The sequence below is a fragment of the Erinaceus europaeus genome, chromosome 9, assembly GCF_950295315.1.
Source record: "Erinaceus europaeus chromosome 9, mEriEur2.1, whole genome shotgun sequence".
Lineage (NCBI taxonomy): Eukaryota > Metazoa > Chordata > Mammalia > Eulipotyphla > Erinaceidae > Erinaceus > Erinaceus europaeus.
In genome coordinates, this window is record NC_080170.1 from 55,139,989 (window position 1) to 55,157,203 (window position 17,215).

Sequence of the window (17,215 nt, forward strand, 5' to 3'; positions counted from 1 at the left end):
GATCCTGGTTCAAGCCCCTGGTTCCCCACCTACAGAGGGGTCACCTCACAAGTGGTGGAGCAGGTCTGCAGGTGTCTTTCTCTCCTTTTCTGTATCTCCCCCTCCTTTCTCAATTTCTCTCTGCTCTACCCTATTTTATAAAAAAAGAAAAAAATGGCTTCCAGGAGCAGTGGGCCTGTAGTGCTGGCACCAAGCCTCAGGGATGGAAGAGGGAGAGGAGGAAGAGGAATAGGAAGGACAGAGAGATGCCTGCAGCACTGCTATACTATTTGCAAAGCTTTCCCCCTGTAGGTAGGAACCAAGAGCTTGAACCTGGGTTCTTGTGCACTGTTAACATGTGCACTCAACCAGGTGTGTCATAACCCAGCCTCTGAGAGTCAGTTATTTGTAAAGCTAAAATAATGGGTAAAGAGGCATCTTGTGATGAATAAGAATAATAGTTTTCAAACTTGTAAACTTAGCAGGAGTGTTAAGCAAGCTGTGCAGTATCTTAGAGGCCAGGCCACCTGGGGGAGAGAGAGCATGCATTCTTGCCCCTGCTCTTGGTTCAACATAACAGCTCCCCTAACATTTCAGACACTAAGTTTCTGCCTAAAATTCATTTTGAACAAAACTTAAGTGGCTTTTTAAAATTTGAAGCACAAACTCAGTAAGAGAAAAGGAAGAAATATCAGAGACTTTGTAACTTGTCCCAAATCACAAAGCTAATGACCCAGAAGTGAGGTCTTTTAGTCTCCAATGCCTTTCACTAGCACTACCCCACACACCCTGATATTACAAAGAAGAGGGCAGTATTAGCAAAGATTCAATACTGGCCTGAACAAAATAGTGGGTTTACTTTCTAATCGTGTGTTCAAAACTGGGTGAAACAGGAGAAGAAAAAGTGGGAGAGGAATGTGTAAAGATAACCCAAGAAAGCATCAGAATGAAATATAGCCACCACCACCTGCAAAACAGCTCTGAAACAAAAGTTTCAGGGAGACTTTAAAAAATTAAAAAGCTGAAAAACTGGTGGGCCTGGAAAGAGGACTTTCTAGGTGTATCTTAATTCATGCTTTTCAGAGAACTAGTAAAAGATAATCATGCACAGGCAACTGATGCTTTAAGGTCTCAGGCTCAATCCCTGGCACAAACAGAGCTAGAGTTGAGCAATGCTCTGGTTAAAATAGTAATAATAATAAGGAACCTTAGAATGGAAGGGATGGGATATGGAACTCTGGAGGTGGGAATTATAGAATTGCACCCCTCTTATCCACAATTTTGTCAAGTATTATTAAGTCACTAATAAAAAGTACTAAACATAATTTAAAAATAGTAATAATAAAATAATAAAAGTAGAAGAAAACACAGGCAGAGTGGGAGCTAAAGAATATAATGCCTTGAAATCAAAGACAAATTTATACATACAGGGTGCAAGAACCTGGGTTCAAGTCCCACTCCCCACCTGCAGTGGGGGACACTTCAGGTGTGTTGAAGCAGGTCTGCAGGTATCTCTCTTTCTCTTTGTCTCTCTACCTCCCTCCCAATTTCTCTCTGTCCTTTCTATGGGGGGTGGGGGGAGGCCACCAGGATTCACCATGCAGGCACTGAGACTAAAATTGAATTCATCATCTAGTTCCAAGTCTCCCTCTTCCAACTACCCTGCTTCTGTTTATGGCTCTACTAGTCTTGACAATCTAAACTCAAAACTTTGTCCCCTTTGGCTAATTAATTATAAACACTTCAAGGGTTTTGATCAAGGCACAACACAGAACAAAACTATCAAATGACTCCCTATGAAATTCAAACCCCTATGCCAACCAATTCAGCTCTCCAAAGCAATCCCATCTGTCTGCCATTGCTCCCTATACACAGAAGTGACAGCTAACCTGCAAGTCTCACTATTCCCCAAACATACTCCAAGCACAAAACCTTGGGGAAGTCATTTAATCTGAGTTTTCTTTACTGAATTATATCATGTGTGCAATAACACCTACCTAAAAGGGCCAAGTGGAGTAATGAAAACGACAGTGTGGCTATAAATTTTAAGGTACTACATAAAAACACAGATATTATCATTACATAATGGTTATGGTAACTTAATTTTATTAATAACTATCTTGCTTCAGAATGGAGATGAGGCATGCCACATAAAGCACAAAATAAGAAAAAGCCTAAATATGAAAATAGTAAAAGAAATAAAAAACAATAGTTAAGGACATAAAATGTAATTGGGAATAAGACTAAGAAAAATACCTACCACAAATCCCTATCTAACCTTTCAGGTTAACAATTTTTTAAATGTAGCTGGTTTTGAGGGACTGGGTGGTGGTGCACCTGGTTGAGCACACATGTTACAATGTGCAAGGAGCTGGGTTCAAGCCCCAATCTCCACCTGCAGGGAGAAAGCTTTACAAGTGATGAAGCAGTGTTGCAGGTGTCTCTCTCTGTCCCTCTCATCTCCCACCTCCCTCTTGATTTCTGGCTGTGTCTATCCAACAACAACAACAACAATAACTACAACAATAAAACGGGCAACAAAAGGGAAAATAAATAATAAAAAAAATTTTTTTAAAATAAGGCAAGAATTCAGTTTTTGTGCATAGGACTTGCATGACTAAAGCAATCCTAGTAGCAACATATGCCATAGCTGAATATTATTCTGACTCTTGCTCTCTCTCTCTCATAAAAGTAAATAAATATTTTAAAAAATAATTTTATTTTTAAAAGACTTTCTCCCAAAGGTCCTTATTCTGTGACTGGACCATATCCAATATTCTCAGCCTCTTCATCATGGATCATTCATTTATTTATTATATCACTATCAAACTGAAAGCCTCTTGAGGTCAGGTAATTGTTTTATGTTTATACCCCCTAGCAGCACTTACAGCTTAGTCAACAAACCACATACCTTAATTTTTATATTCTGGTTTCCACGGATCCAATCTCTGCCCTCCTATTTCAAACCATCTTGCACATCACCGTGTTAATTCTAACACGTCACTTTTATCACAGGAGTCCTTACTTCAAAGCCCTCCAACAGCCTCCCTGCACATGGAACAAAAGCCTCATTACCTATATACACAGCACAGTCTTGACCATAACCTCCCCTGCAATGTCCTTCCCTGTCCTCCCACTTCTCTAGATTACTTTTGCAATTTTAAAATTTCACCTTCTCTGACTAGTAGTATATGGTGAAGGTAAATACTGGGAAATTTGAGAGGAGAAAGTCAGAAGTCTTGTGTTCATCTCTTACTCAAAGCTAAAAGACAGTAGGATACAAACCACTAAACAACAGTGAAATTCCCTCATCTGTAAAGAGCATTTTTATACTTTACTAAGTTAATCCCGAGTAAGGATTATAGAATGCATATTACAGTACTAAAGGATACAGGTTCAAGACTCTGGTCCCCACCTGCAGGAGGGAAACTACACAAGCAGTGGAGCAGGGCTGTAGGTGTCTCTCTGTCCCTCTCCCTCTCTTACTTCCACACTACCCTTTCAATTTCTTGTGTCTATATAATAATAATAAATAAAATATTAAAAAAGAAACTTGATAACTATACTCTGATTATTTGATTAGTATCAGGTAGTAACTGCTATATATTGAATCAGTAATTCTATATACATTGTTTTAAAATTATCTGTGCTTAATTGGACATTCCACCTCTTCCACAACAGAATCTAATACTGCCTTATTATCTCCCTAAGACACGTGTCATAACACCAGGTACACTGCAGGCATATTTTGTAAGCTATGAAATGTTTAAGTGACTATTTTTAAAATATTGATTATATTTGCTGCAACATGAATCAGCAGGAAAAAAGTCTTTTCATTAATGAGACCATTAAAATAAGTGCTCTTTAAAACAAGAAAATAGGTAAGTCCCTTAAAGTACATCTACCTTGTAGGCTACAAAACCAATCAGTACTCTACTTAAGACAATAGCCAGTTAACACAAAAATTACTAGTTTATTATACACAACTCCAACCATTCCTGTTTATAATTTGCAAAGAGAAAGCCCACTAGTCAAAAAAATCCCTACCAAAGTTTTTACACTGGTACTGATTTCACTATTGTTATAATTTATAATTTTATATTACTTTAATTCTAATTACATATGAAATAAACCATGTGACAGACTAAACTTACATGCAATGACTTTCATATTGTAGCCCAAGAAAAGTGACAATTCACACTCATAGAGTTTAACTTTATGCTTCATTCTTTTTAAAAATTACTATAATAAAACTTTTGGAAAAATACACAATTTCTTAGACATTACTTTAAAAAATACATGATAAATCCGGAGGTTTGCTAAGCCTTCTTTTGCTCACTAGTCCTATAAGCAAAGTCCAGACAACACTGAAAACTTAAGCTTTTGATTAAATGGGAAAAATTAAAAATTTAAAAAGGCGCTGTACCAGCCACTTTGTATAAACAAGGTATCACATACCAGAGTTCAGTAAACTATCCTATGGTTAAAACATCCAGAATCCTATAAACTACATGCATTATATGGAATGACTTTCTTCAAACCAGAGGTTTTGAAACTCAAGACAATTCTCATAATCTAGATCCTAAATATACTATAACAGGCCAGAAAATCAGGCAATAGGCCCACTCACAGTATTTTTGTTTCCCCTGCTATTACTGCTGAAAGTTTATGAGGTTATTGCCAGTTTAGAACATAGGGCTATTTCAGTCCAAAATAAAACCAACTGATTGCTGGGAAACATAAATCTACAAAATTACCTTTACTCACAAAGCATCAATAATGTGCAAAAATGTACAGCAAATGATAGATAAGCTTGCATTGTTATTATCTCTTTCAAACTCAAATCCACTTTAAAAGATTTATTTTTTAAGTAACACTATCAAGATAAGAGTAAGCAAAAATTTTGGCTCAAAGAAAAGGAGCAAAGAATTCATTCAGGAGGGATATACAGATGGGCAACAACCATCCCAGATACTTAGCCTAATATTAGATTTCCTTGAAAACATAAATAATAAGCAGGCTTGTTCAGGTACTTAACATTAAAAGAGGCATCAGAAACAACAAAGATGATGCAAACGGAGTATGTTTTGTCTGACTTGTTGAGTAGTTCTCATTGCAATTACTTCCACTAGGAAAAGCACATCCTCTTTTAAAATTAGGCTTCCAAATCTTTATTATTCATGGAAACCATATAATTGAACCTACATTGTCATATAAAATCAATGAAAATCATGTTAGTACTGTATAAATTATTTTTAGCAGTGTTTGGAAGAAGATTAATGTGCTAAGGCTAACAAGATGTTTTCCAACAATAAAAAAGAAAAACACTAGAGGCCAGCAAAAATAGCTCACCTGAGAAGGTGCCTGTTTTGCCATATGGGAGTACTATAGCACTGGGGGAAGCTTTAGTCCTGTAGTTGTCTGTCCGTCCATCCATCCATCCATCCATCCATCCATCCATCCAAAAAAGTCAGCCCAGAGCATCTATCTAATCAGTCCAAAGCAGCAAAGGGCTAACGGTAACAATAAAGCAGACAGAATGGTGGACTTGCAGGTAATGAGATCCAAGTTCAATCCTCGGCATCACATATGCTAGTGTGATGCTCTGGTTATCAACCAGCAATTCTTTACTTAAAAATAGCCAAGAACAATAAGGTAACCACCACTACATACTATATTCTTCCTACTACAAAGAAAACACTTATAAACAGAGTGATTAATTTTAAAACCACAAGTTCAACATATATAACTAAACTCACATGTCACAGATCTAAGAAACCTCAACTGTTTCATTTTAATAGACTAGACTTAATAAAGATAACATCCAAAGTTCTAGATCTGTCATTTTAGAACCACCTGCCCAAGATGGTCAAGGTTCTGTTAAAGCATCTCTGGTGGCTTTTTTAACATTATGAATCCTATACTTTCTCCAAAATCTGCTTAACAGAGGACCAGTTTAACAATTACCTGCACAGCAATGAAACATTTATTTCTTTTGCTTTATATTGCTTATTGGTGCAGTTAATAATAAACTTAAATATTAAATAAACCTAAATAGTAAACTTAAAATAAGCAGAATACTCCATTTAAACTTGAATAAGTCTGTTTTCTCCTTATCCACTCAGATTTTTGATAATGACCAAAGGGAATGAATTAGAAATTAGTTTGGGGAAAAAGATCAATAAATTTTACAGTAATGGTTTAGGAACAGAAAAAATATTTTAAAATTTTTAAACATTTGGTCAGTTGTCACATTAATTTTTAAAGGGCTAAGTTTAAAAATTCTTATAATTAGTAAATAGGACAAATTAAGAAGGAAGTAACACTGATAGGTTTTCTAAAAATTTATGGGAAGTCACCTGTCACATGCAAAAGGAAACAGGCAAGCTGTAAACAGAGTAAAGCCCCAAAGTAACCTAACTATTCTAGAAAGTCTGGCGCACGTTAGTTAAAAAAACAAACAAAAACAGCTGGGTGGTGGCACACCTGGTTGAGTGTACATGTTGAAATGTATAAGGACCCAGATTTAAGTCCCCATTCCCCACTTGTAGGGGGAAAAAAAAAAGTGGTGAAGCAAGGCTGCAGGTGCCTCTCTCTCCCTATCTCCCCTTCCTCTCAATTTCTTGCTGTCTCTATCCAATAAATAAATTAATTAATTAAAAAATTAAAACAAACAGTATTACAACAGTTTAACCATTAATTTCAAATAAACTAGTTAAAATCTGATAAAAATGCTTTTTAAAAAAAACCTTAACATGTTAAACATTAAGTGTCAAACCAGCAACACACAAAGGAATAGTTTAAGAATCATTACTCAAGAGGGCCAGGCAGTAACACACCGGCTTAAGAGCACACCTGGCAAAGCTCAGGGACCTGAGGGGGGATCCCAGTTAAAGCCTGGCGCTTACCTGCACAGTGATGCCAGTTCAGCACCACCACCACCACCCCCGCGGGGGTCGCTTCACAAGCAGTGAAGCAAGTCTTCAGGTGTTTATCTTTCTCCCTATCTGTCGTTCCCTCCTCCCTCAATTTCTCTGTCCTATCCAGCAACAACAGTAATGGCAACAATAGCAACAAAAACGGGGTGGTGGGGTGGTGGGAATGGTGGCCTCCAGGAGCAGTGGATTTGTCTACGGACCCCCCAGCAATGACCCTGGAGGCAAAAAAAAAAAAAAATCATTACTCAAAACAAAAGGCACCAATTTGTGCAAACTAATTTAGGACAAATCCAAAATGAATTCTGAATTTAAAAAAGTGTTTACAAAGCACAGGTTCTTCTAAGTATAGATAGTCCACCTTATTTAAACAGTAATTGCCACCTAAAAGAAAATATAGCCCTTTCTCTTCAACTTCCATTTAGTCACAGAAATAGGTTCTAAGGCAAATGATTTTTCTATAGCTTGGGCTGTGCTTTGACTAAACACAAAAACAAACAAAATCACAAAAACAAATCAACAAAATGTTGCTTCTTAGTGGTGTGATCACAATGAGAACTGGTGTACTGAGTCACAAAGAACCAACTAATGTAACATATATGATTACACTGTTTAAAACTCATTTAAGAATTTGAAGAAAATTAATTTTTTAACAGCACGGAAAGTTAAACCAAAATGTATGTAATTAACAATAGTAACCCTTTCCTACATTACCAAGATGTAATTTACATTTTTATTATAAAATATCTGCAGCCTCAGTAGTGGTTAAACTGCATCTAAAAAGGAAATTGTCCTGAGATAAATGGTTTCCCTATGAAAAGGTTTCACTGCTACACTTTACCTCAGGACAATAAATCAAATTAACTGCACCTTGTCCTCTGTCCAATGACATCATCAGTTTGACCACATCTTGGGAAGCAGGCGCGAAAACATATGCTGTTTAAGGCATGAAATCATATTAATGCTTTTTGTCCAACCTCTCTAAAGCAGCCATTCACCTTAACATTCTCAGGAAGGGACAGATTTTTTTTTTCCTGCTGCATTCAGGACCTGCATACTAGAAGTGAAATAGTAAAAAAAATTACTAGGACTGGTTACTTGAAATTGGCTTGCTATTATATTATACCACTAAATTAGTATTTTATTGCGAATTAAACCAACAGTTGACTAAAAAATGTGTAGCCAACAACCGAATGACATGATTTTAAACGTTTAACATAGTGTGGGCACAATTCTTTGGTCCTCTAACAGCAGGAATTTTAAAAAAAAGGAGGCGGTAGATAGTATATCAGTTATGCAAAGAAACTAATGCCTGAGGCTCAAACCCCCCCCCTCAACACACACACAACCATAAGGCAACTCAGCAGTCCTCTGGTAAAAATAAACAAATTTTTAAAAATAAAAAACAATGAGAAGCAACATACTTTTAAAAACACTATTCAAATGAAAAGGAAGTAAAATTTAACAAGATAAAGGATAAATATCAAAACTGTTTCTTCCAAATAGCAAAAGTAGACAGAAATTAGAAAATTCTGACAATTTAAAGAGGCCAGCCGTTATGGGAGGAAAATGAACTCCAAAATGTGGGTGGGCACAATGTCAGCGTTTAGTCTTACACTTACACTCCTTTAACCAGGACACCCAAAAACATAATAATAACCGCATTTCTGTTTTCAGGGATGGTACAATTAAAATACATAAGTCTACTGGTAGTGAGAGTATGAAATTAATATCGGCCACATTTTAACTAGGACTGAAGAGAATGTAAAAGGAATAAAGCGTTGAGCGAAGCTGAATTTTTAACTGGGATTTCTAAAACACCTACTACTTGACTTCTAATATATATATATACACACAAATACACACACACACACACACACACATATATATACATATATATGTTTTACAAATGCTGCGATTCTCTACAAAACATGTGTTTAACCTAGGGTAGGAAAGGGCCTATCCCCTAAACTAAGTGATCTGCACATGTTAAACCACGCTGGGTTTTACTCGCCTTGGGCCCCAAACTACTGCAAACTCTCATAAAGTCTTTGTAAGAAAGAAGAGGACGCACAGGGGAGCTGCTCTGGGGTGTAGTCAAGGGTGGGCTTCCCCGGGGGAGGGCGTAGGTTGGGGGCCACAGGTCACACAGCAGGGCCTGCTGGGACTCACAGGCCCAGGCTGCCAGCGCCGCCCCTCCCCGCGGGCCGAGTCTGATCTGGGCCTGTGGACTGCCAGGCAGAAAAAAGAATCATATCGAACCACAAAAGCACATGGGGCGAATGCAGAATATAAACACGGCGTTGGGCTGTGAGTGGCTGTTATTAAAGGTCTGAATTACTAAACATGAGAGGCGGGGAAAGACGCGCAGCCATTTCAATAATATAAACCTCCCCGAATTAGACATTATTCAAATGAGGGCGGAGCCGGGGCGGGCGGGGGCCGACACCGCGCACCCAGTACCCGGTGCCGCACAGCCGGGTCCAGCCGGGTCTCCCGTTCACACCCGCGGGACAGGCGGCGTCCGCCCAAGCTCGGCCGATGGGCCGGAAGGGCGCGGAGACTCGAGGCTCGGCCCCGGCCGCGGGGTCGACTAGGCGGTGGGGGACCTGAAAGGCCCCCGGAGGGCACCTCCCACCCAGCTCCCGGGACGCATGGCCGAGGAGACCAACAGAAGGGACCAAGGGACCCCGCGGGCGTCACCGCCACAGCACCGCCGTGACCCCGGGCGCTCCCCGCGAGTGCTGGGGACTGGCCGTGGGCCTCGCGGGTCAGGGGCCAGGAACTTCCCCAGGGGTCGCCGGGTCACCTCCGACCCCGCCCCCACGTCGGCTCAGGGTCCGTGGTCGGAGCCCCGGCCCGGCCCGGGCCCTCGGACAGACCGGCCCTCGGACAGACCACTCCCGGCGCGGCGGCTGTCCCCCAGGTCTGCTCCCACCCCACCGCCGGCTTTGTGCCCGCTGCCCCTCGCCCGCCGGGCCCCGCTGCGCCGTACGCCCGGCCCCGGGGCCCCGCCGCCTCGCCTCGCCGCACCGCCCGCCGCCCCGGCCGCACAAGTCGGGCCAGGCACCCCCGTCACGCCGCGCAGCCCCGCGGTCGCCCAACCGCCCGGCCCTAGACACCCGCGGCCCCCACTCCGCACGCCGCCGCCCCCTCCAGCCGCCCGGCCCTCCACTCCCGCCCCGATGAATATGTAAAGCGCCTTCATTGTCCCGCGACCGCGCCGGGCGCCCGGCGGGAAGAGGCCGGCAGACGGGAGGACCCCGCGCCCGCGCCCCCGGCCCGCCGCCTGCCGCCCCGCGCCCTCTGCCCGCCCGCCCGGCGCGGGGGCTCGGCTCTAGCCCCCCAGCCCGAGCCGGTCATTATAATAATCTGGAGTACTAATAAATTATGCTAAGTCGGGGGGGCGGCGGCGCGAGTATGAATATGAATATGTAAAATGCCGTAATGATTACCTGCTGCCGCCGCCGCCGCGGCCGAACTCTCATCTTGACTCGCTGCTCCTCCGTCCGCCATTTTGAATATTTTAACCAAAATCGCCAGGCCGCTCAGCCCTCCCCCGCCCGCCCGCCCGCCCCTTCCTCTCCCAGCGTGCGCGCCAGGGGGCGCGCGAGGCCGGCCCTCCAAACCCCGCCCTCTCGCCTCTTTGCGCATGCGCGTGTGTACGGCGGAGCCCGCCGCGCGACTAAGGCGCCCCCAATGGCCAGCTGCAGGGTCCCGGTTGATCTGCACATGCGCCGCATTCTCCAAGCACCCTGAGTGCGGCGGGAGAACTCCGACCTCGGCCCCTGGGAGGCGTGGCCTGACTGACGAGAGCGGGGCGATGCCGGCTTTTGTCCATGCAGAACCCGAATCCCGGTTCCCCGCGCTCCGGGTCCGTTCTGTGCGGCGTTCGCGCGGAGCTGACCGGCCCCACTGGCCCTCAGGTAACTTCCCGCCGCGCGCTGAGGGTGGGAGCGGAACCAGGCCTGCGGGCGTCGCGGCAACTCGGAACCGGAGCCGGGTCAGTGCGCCAGGCCCCTGCCTTTCCTCGCGCGAGTCTTTGAGGGACAACGAGACGGACTTCCCTGGCCGGGAACCCTGCGCCCGCCACGTGGCCAGTGGAAACGGGGAACCTGCGGGCCCTGACGCTCAGCCTTTGCGGCAGCTGGACGTCCTAACAGCCGGGCCGGGCTCGGGGCCGCCGTGGGCCCATTTGCGGTGACCCACCGCCATGGTCACCCCGGAGCATGATGGGACCCTGCGGCATCGAAGAAGCGCTCGGTGCGGGGGGCCTCTCCCGCGGCCGGAGGAGAGCGCAGCCGGGCCCGACCGCGGCGCTGCGACCCTTCCCTGGGGGAGGCGGGATCTTCCTGGGAGCGTGAGTGGACGCAGCTTGAGGCGACGGCGGTCGCTGAGCTTCCAGCACGACGCGTCAGGCCGCAGCTTCTGCTGCAGATCCGGCCAGCAAGGCAGGAGGCTGCCGGGAACCGACCTGCATCGCCTGGCTGGGCCCGGACTGGGGCCTGTCCACGGAGAATGGCCGCCAGAGCCCCTACTGACATGCCCGCCTCCTCTCAACCTTGCTTTTTCTTTTTTTTTTTTGGTTAGGGAAACCTACGTCAGGGCGGGGTGGAGGTAGACAGCATAATGGATATTATGCAAAGAGAATTGTGCCTGAGGCTCCACAGCCCCAGGTTCAATCCCTCCGCACCAAGGTAAACCAGAGCCCAGTCGGTTCAGGTGTTCAGAATGTTACTGGAGCCAGTGAATGTGCTGGTGATCCTTTATCATTTCATTTCTCTAAAAGGAAATGTTCGTGGGACATGAGTTTTTATTTGAGGGAGAAGCTTTTTGGGGAAACGAGTAGTTGAAAATCACCCGTGTCACTGATTCAGTTTCCTCTTAGTGGAAGTAAATGTCTCTCTCCATGGGCACGTAGGACTTGGCCCAATGCCTGGGCAGAGCAGTCCTGTCCAATGTCCAGTGGAAAGTGATGAGCTCTGGGGTAGTGGCCCAGTAGTAGAGGGTGAGACTTGCATTAGTTGAACAAAGGGCACTGCATGCACCAGAGCCATGTTTAGCTTCTGTTTTATATATACATTTGTGTATTTTAAGTCAGTCGATAAATAAAAGTGAATATGCAGTCATATGTTAGGATTGTTTTAATAATATAATAAAACTATTCAGGACCAGAGAACCCCGCAGGTTAAATCCCCAACATTGTACATGCCAGAATTGAGTAGTGCTCTGGTTTTCCCTTTCATAAGTACATATTATTACTGTTATCTTTATTTATTTATTGGATAGAGACCGAAGTCGAGAGGGAAGGAGGTTGATAGAGGAAGAGAGACAACTGCAGCACTGATTTACACTTGCAAAACTTACCCCCTGCAGGTGGGGACCTGGAGCTGGAACCTTTTGCAATGTAATGCGCACTCAACTAGATGTGACACCCACCCAACCCCATATTTTTATTTATTTATTTATTTTTTATTATTATTTTTATGAGAGAGAAACACCAGAGCACTGCTCAGTTCTGGTCTATGGTAGTGCTGGAGATTGAGCCTGAAATCTCAAAGACTCGGGCATGAAAGTCTTTTGCATAACTATAATGCTACCTCCCCAACCTTTATAAATCCTGTTTTTTAAGTCTTCAGCAAATGTTTATATGAAATAGGTATTGTTATGGAGCGGGGCAGTGGCATACCTGGTTAAGCACACTTAGTACTGTGCAGGAGGACCCACGCAAGAACCCAGGTTTGAACCCTGGTCCCCACCTGCAGTGGCCATGCTTCACAAGCAGTGAAGCAGATCTGCAGGTATCTGTCATTCTCCCTCACTATCCATCCCCCTTTCAGTTTCTTTTTGTCCTGTCAAATAAAAAGAAAAAAAAAAAAAAAAAGATAGTCCTGGAGGCAGAAAGAGATACTATATATAAGAAAAAAATACTTGCTTTAAAGAATTGGCTCACAATTATGGAAGCTGAGAAATCACATTTGTAGGCAGAAAGTTCCAGAGAGATGAGAGCCAGTGATTAAATCCCAGTTTTGTCCAAAAGCCTGATCCAACTTGATTTTCCTTCCACAATTATCCCATACCCTTAATGTACATCCCCACACACTCCTGTGCATTTCTGTCTGAATAAATTTTTTTAAAAGCCCAAGTAACTTTTTCATAGTGTTGTATGTTTCTCATGAGTCAGATAAGTGCCCAGTTCATAATGGGTAGCTCAGGTCACATGGTAACTTAGTGGCTTAAGCAGTGTCTACTAAAATATATATACACTGAGGTGCAAGCCAAGAGGTATTTCTCAAAGAGAGTCGTTATCCAGAGTATTTTAGGGCTGTACTCCAAAACCCTAAGTGTCTGTGCTGAGATTCACAAAGGCTCCCAACAGGATCCTTCAGGTACCATTGGGTCTGTAGTATCATGTGACCAAAGTAACAATAACTTGTACATCAACCTGAACCTGTTGTAGAGCCTTTCTTATTCTGGGCACTTATCAAGAAGGCACATGTTATTAGGGAGAGGTGGGAGCACAGAACCTATATGGAGAGATTTATGTGCACCTATTTCACAGCACAAGTTGGAATGCCCAATGAGAGATGAATGATTAAGAAAGTTGTGGCATATATACAAAATAGAATACTATTCAGCTGTTTAAATCATAAAGTTGGCTTGTTACCATGTATAAGAACCCAGGCTTGAGTTCCTGCTTCCCACCTGAGGAGGGCATGCTTCACAAGTGGTGAAGCAGATCTGCAGGTGTTGTCTTCTCTATATTCCCCTCCCCTCTCACTTTCTCTCTGTCCTATCTAATAAATTTTTAAAGGAAAAAATGACCACTGGGAGCAGTAGATTTGTTGCATAAGCACCAAGCCCTAGTAATAACCCAGGTGGCAATTAAAAAAAAAAAAGATGAAGTCATTTCCTTTGCCTCACCTTGGATAAAGCATATGAGAGAGAGTTTTACATGAAACAGAGAAACCAGAACACCACTTCAGTACAAGCAATGTTAGGAATCAAACCAGGAACCTCAGGTTTACAAGCCCAACTCTACAAGCTGAGCTGTTTGCCCAGTTGCACCTTACGTAAATCTTTTTTTTTAATTTTCTTTAAAATGTTAGCGACAGCCAGAAATGGAGAGGGAAGGGGGTGACAGGGAGAGACAGAGAGAAGCACCTGCAGCCCTGCTTCACCATTCGTTAAGCTTTCCCCCTGCATGTGGGGACTAGGGCCTCAAACCTGGGTCCTTGCACACTGTAACATGTACGCTCAACCATGTGCACCACCACCCGGCCCCTATAAATCTTAAGTAAATCACCTTATGTAGGCATATTATACATATGCAAAACTGTGATTTAAAAAAAAAAAAAAAAGAAGAAGAACCTAGTATTAACCTTAGTCCCATTCCCTCTCTTTAGGAAACCATCTTTTTTACTCCCTCTTTATTGGGGGTGTGTGTGATAGTTTACTGTATAGTTACTGATAATAACTACAACCTCTTGTCTCCCCCATGATTGGTGTCTGCAAGACACCCTCCTCTCCAGCCTAGGTCCTTTACCATCGTCATGCCCCTAGACCCCAATGCCCTTCTATCATATCCTTTTCCCTCCTTTCCCAGAGTCTTTCTTGCTCTCTATATCCCGTCCTCTCAATTTTTCTCTGTCCTACCAAATAAGGGGGGAGGCCACTGGGTTAAGTGGATTTGTAATGCCACACAGCCCTAGCAATAACCCTAGTAGCAATAAAAATAAATAAATAAAATTTAAAAGGGGTCAGGTAGTAGTGCACCCAATTGAGTGCACACATTATCATATGCAGGCACCCACGTTCAAACCCCCAGTGGCAGTCTGGAGAGAAAAGCTTCACAAGTGGTGAAGCAGGTCTGCAGGTATCTCTCTCCCTTTTTCTCCCTCTCCTCTTTCAACTTCTCTCTGTTCTATCAAAATTAAAAATGAATTTTAGGGGGTCGGGTGGTGGCGCAGCGTAAGGATCCCAGATTGAGCCCCCAGGTCCCCACCTGCAGGGGAGTCGCTTCACAAGCAGTGAAGCAGGTCTGCAGGTGTCTGTCTTTCTCTCCCCCTCTCTTCCCCTCCTCTCTCCATTTCTCTCTGTTCTATCCAACAAACAAACGACATCAACAATAACAATAACCACAACAAGGCTACAACAACAAGGGCAACAAAAGGAAAAAATGGCCTCCAGGAGCAGTGAGTTCATGGTGCAGGTACAGAGCCCCAGCAGTAACCCTGGAGGAAAAAAAAAAAAAAAATGGATTTTAAAAAAATTTAAAGAGTATATAAATTTTTTTAAATGAATATAACTAAATAAAATTGGGTCTGTACCTCAAAGCCAAGATCAAAATAAAAGTTCTAGAAGAAAATGCAAGTGTCTATATTACAAAAAAGTTTTGGGGCTATATTACTAGCAGAAAAATTATTTTTAAATTATTCTAACATATGACTACATATTCACTATTTTTATTTATTGGCTGATTTTTCATCTCTCTGTGATAGTTGTCTGAAAAACACTCTGACCCACCCCCCAACTTAAGCCCTTTTCCACCATCATGAACCAGAATCCCTAAAACCTCAGCCCATCCCTTCCTCTCCTTCCCCAGAGACCTTTGCTTTGGTGTGTTACACCATGCCTAGTCCAATTTCACTTTGTGTATTCCCTTTCTGTCCTTGGTGAGATCATTCAGTATTTATCCTTTTTTTGGCTTAACATGATTACTTCAAGTTTCATCCAAGATGAGGCAAAGGAAATAACTTCATCATTTATAATAGCTGAGTAGTATTCCTTTGTGCATATATACCACAACTTTCTTAGACACTCAGCTCTTCTTAGGCATCCAGGTTGCTTCCAAGTTTAGACTATTGTAAATTATGCTGTTTAACATAGTTGTGCATATAGATCTCTGAAAAAAAGGTGTATTTGCTTTCTTTGGATATATCCCCAGGAGAGGATTTGCTGGGTCATAGAATACATCCACTTGTAGAGTTCTGAAAAGTCTCCAGACCTTTTCCACAGAAGCTGGAGTAACATGCATTCCCACCAGTAATATAAAATGTTTCCTCTTCTCCCACAACCTCCCCAGTACTTGTTGTTTCTCAGATAACAGATTTAAAGACACATTGATTAATCTAAAAGTACAACTAGTCAGCTCTGGAAGTGAGGTTCAAGCATCTTTGCTTCAGGGCTTTTCCAGGGCTTTGGAGCTTAGGGGTGGACTTAAAGTTGCTCTCTCCCCTGCTTTCTCACAATTCAGGGCAGCTTTATCAGATTTTCAAGGTTTCTCACAGTTCTAGTCATCTCTGGGAGAGCAGTTTTAAGTGTTAGCAGACAGAGCTTTCTGTCCCAGTTCACTCCCTATAAGCTCCCAGAGAGTAAAAGGCATCCTATTCTTTTTCAAAATGAAGTTTATTTTAGCCTGGGAGCCTAAAGGAGGTAATTTAAAGGGAAGGCTCTCTACTGCTTTTGAAGATCTTTCTATTGAGAGCTCAGTGTGATCATTTCCTGTTAACCCTTGCCTGCCTCAAGTTCACAAGCACAGGAGATTTTAAGAACAAAGGATTCCCCCCCCCCCCCGTTATTTCTTATCCAAGAGTGTAAAATTGTCTTCATGCCCATCTCCCTCATTACAGCCAAATTAACTGCAGCTTCTAAGCTGAGCTCAAACTGTGCATACCACCAGTAGCCAGTTGCAACCAGATATATTAGCAAGATGTCTATTGGTTTGAAGGCACAGGAAAATTTCTAGGAAAAAAAGAATCTATATAATCCTAGTGACAGCTTAAACATGCATCCAAATTTTTTCTTTACCAGGGTGACCAACAACTACAATTTTGGAATGCTTTCCATTATCAGATCAGGTTAGATTCCTGACTCAGATTGCCATGCGTACTTATCTATGGAGTCCTGTGGACATGAGGCTATGAAAGTAAAGGTGATATTTACAATATCTGATACCCAGCATGGTACAAACATGGACCATACAGAATAGATAGCCAGCTTTTCAGAGCAGACGTCAGCTATTCCTCAGATTTAGCAGAGGATACCTGATAAAACTCAGTCCCTACTCAAGTCTATTTCATGAAAATTATATTCTTATTTATTTACTTATGAGAGGTGGGGAGAGGAAAGAGAAAAGCCTAAGCATCACTCTGGCTCATGCATGATCAAGGATTGAACTTGGGACCTTATGCTTTTAAGTCCATTTTCAGTCTGCAGGGACCAGCAGAAGTATCCCGGTTGGAGATCCTGGCTCCCCACCTGCAGGGGAGCCTTGAAGCAGGTCTGCAGGTGTCTCTCTC

The 17,215-nt window shown here is 43.1% G+C and overlaps 1 protein-coding gene across 6 annotated transcripts in view; it reads right to left on the reverse strand.

Moving 5' to 3' along the window:
- Window positions 1-10,453, reverse strand: part of POU2F1 (POU class 2 homeobox 1) — a 122,205-nt gene extending 111,752 nt beyond the window's left edge. For 3 of the 6 annotated variants that reach the window (XM_060197992.1, XM_060197991.1, XM_060197996.1), the window contains exon 1: window positions 10,370-10,453. In XM_060197992.1, the coding sequence (XP_060053975.1) occupies window positions 10,370-10,430 (61 nt within the window). In that variant the 5' untranslated portion in view covers window positions 10,431-10,453. Of the gene's footprint in view, window positions 1-2,890; window positions 3,028-3,151; window positions 3,229-10,369 lie in introns of all 6 variants that reach the window. The other 3 variants (XM_060197994.1, XM_060197993.1, XM_060197995.1) reach the window with 3 other exon arrangements.
- Window positions 10,454-17,215: the final 6,762 nt, after the last annotated feature.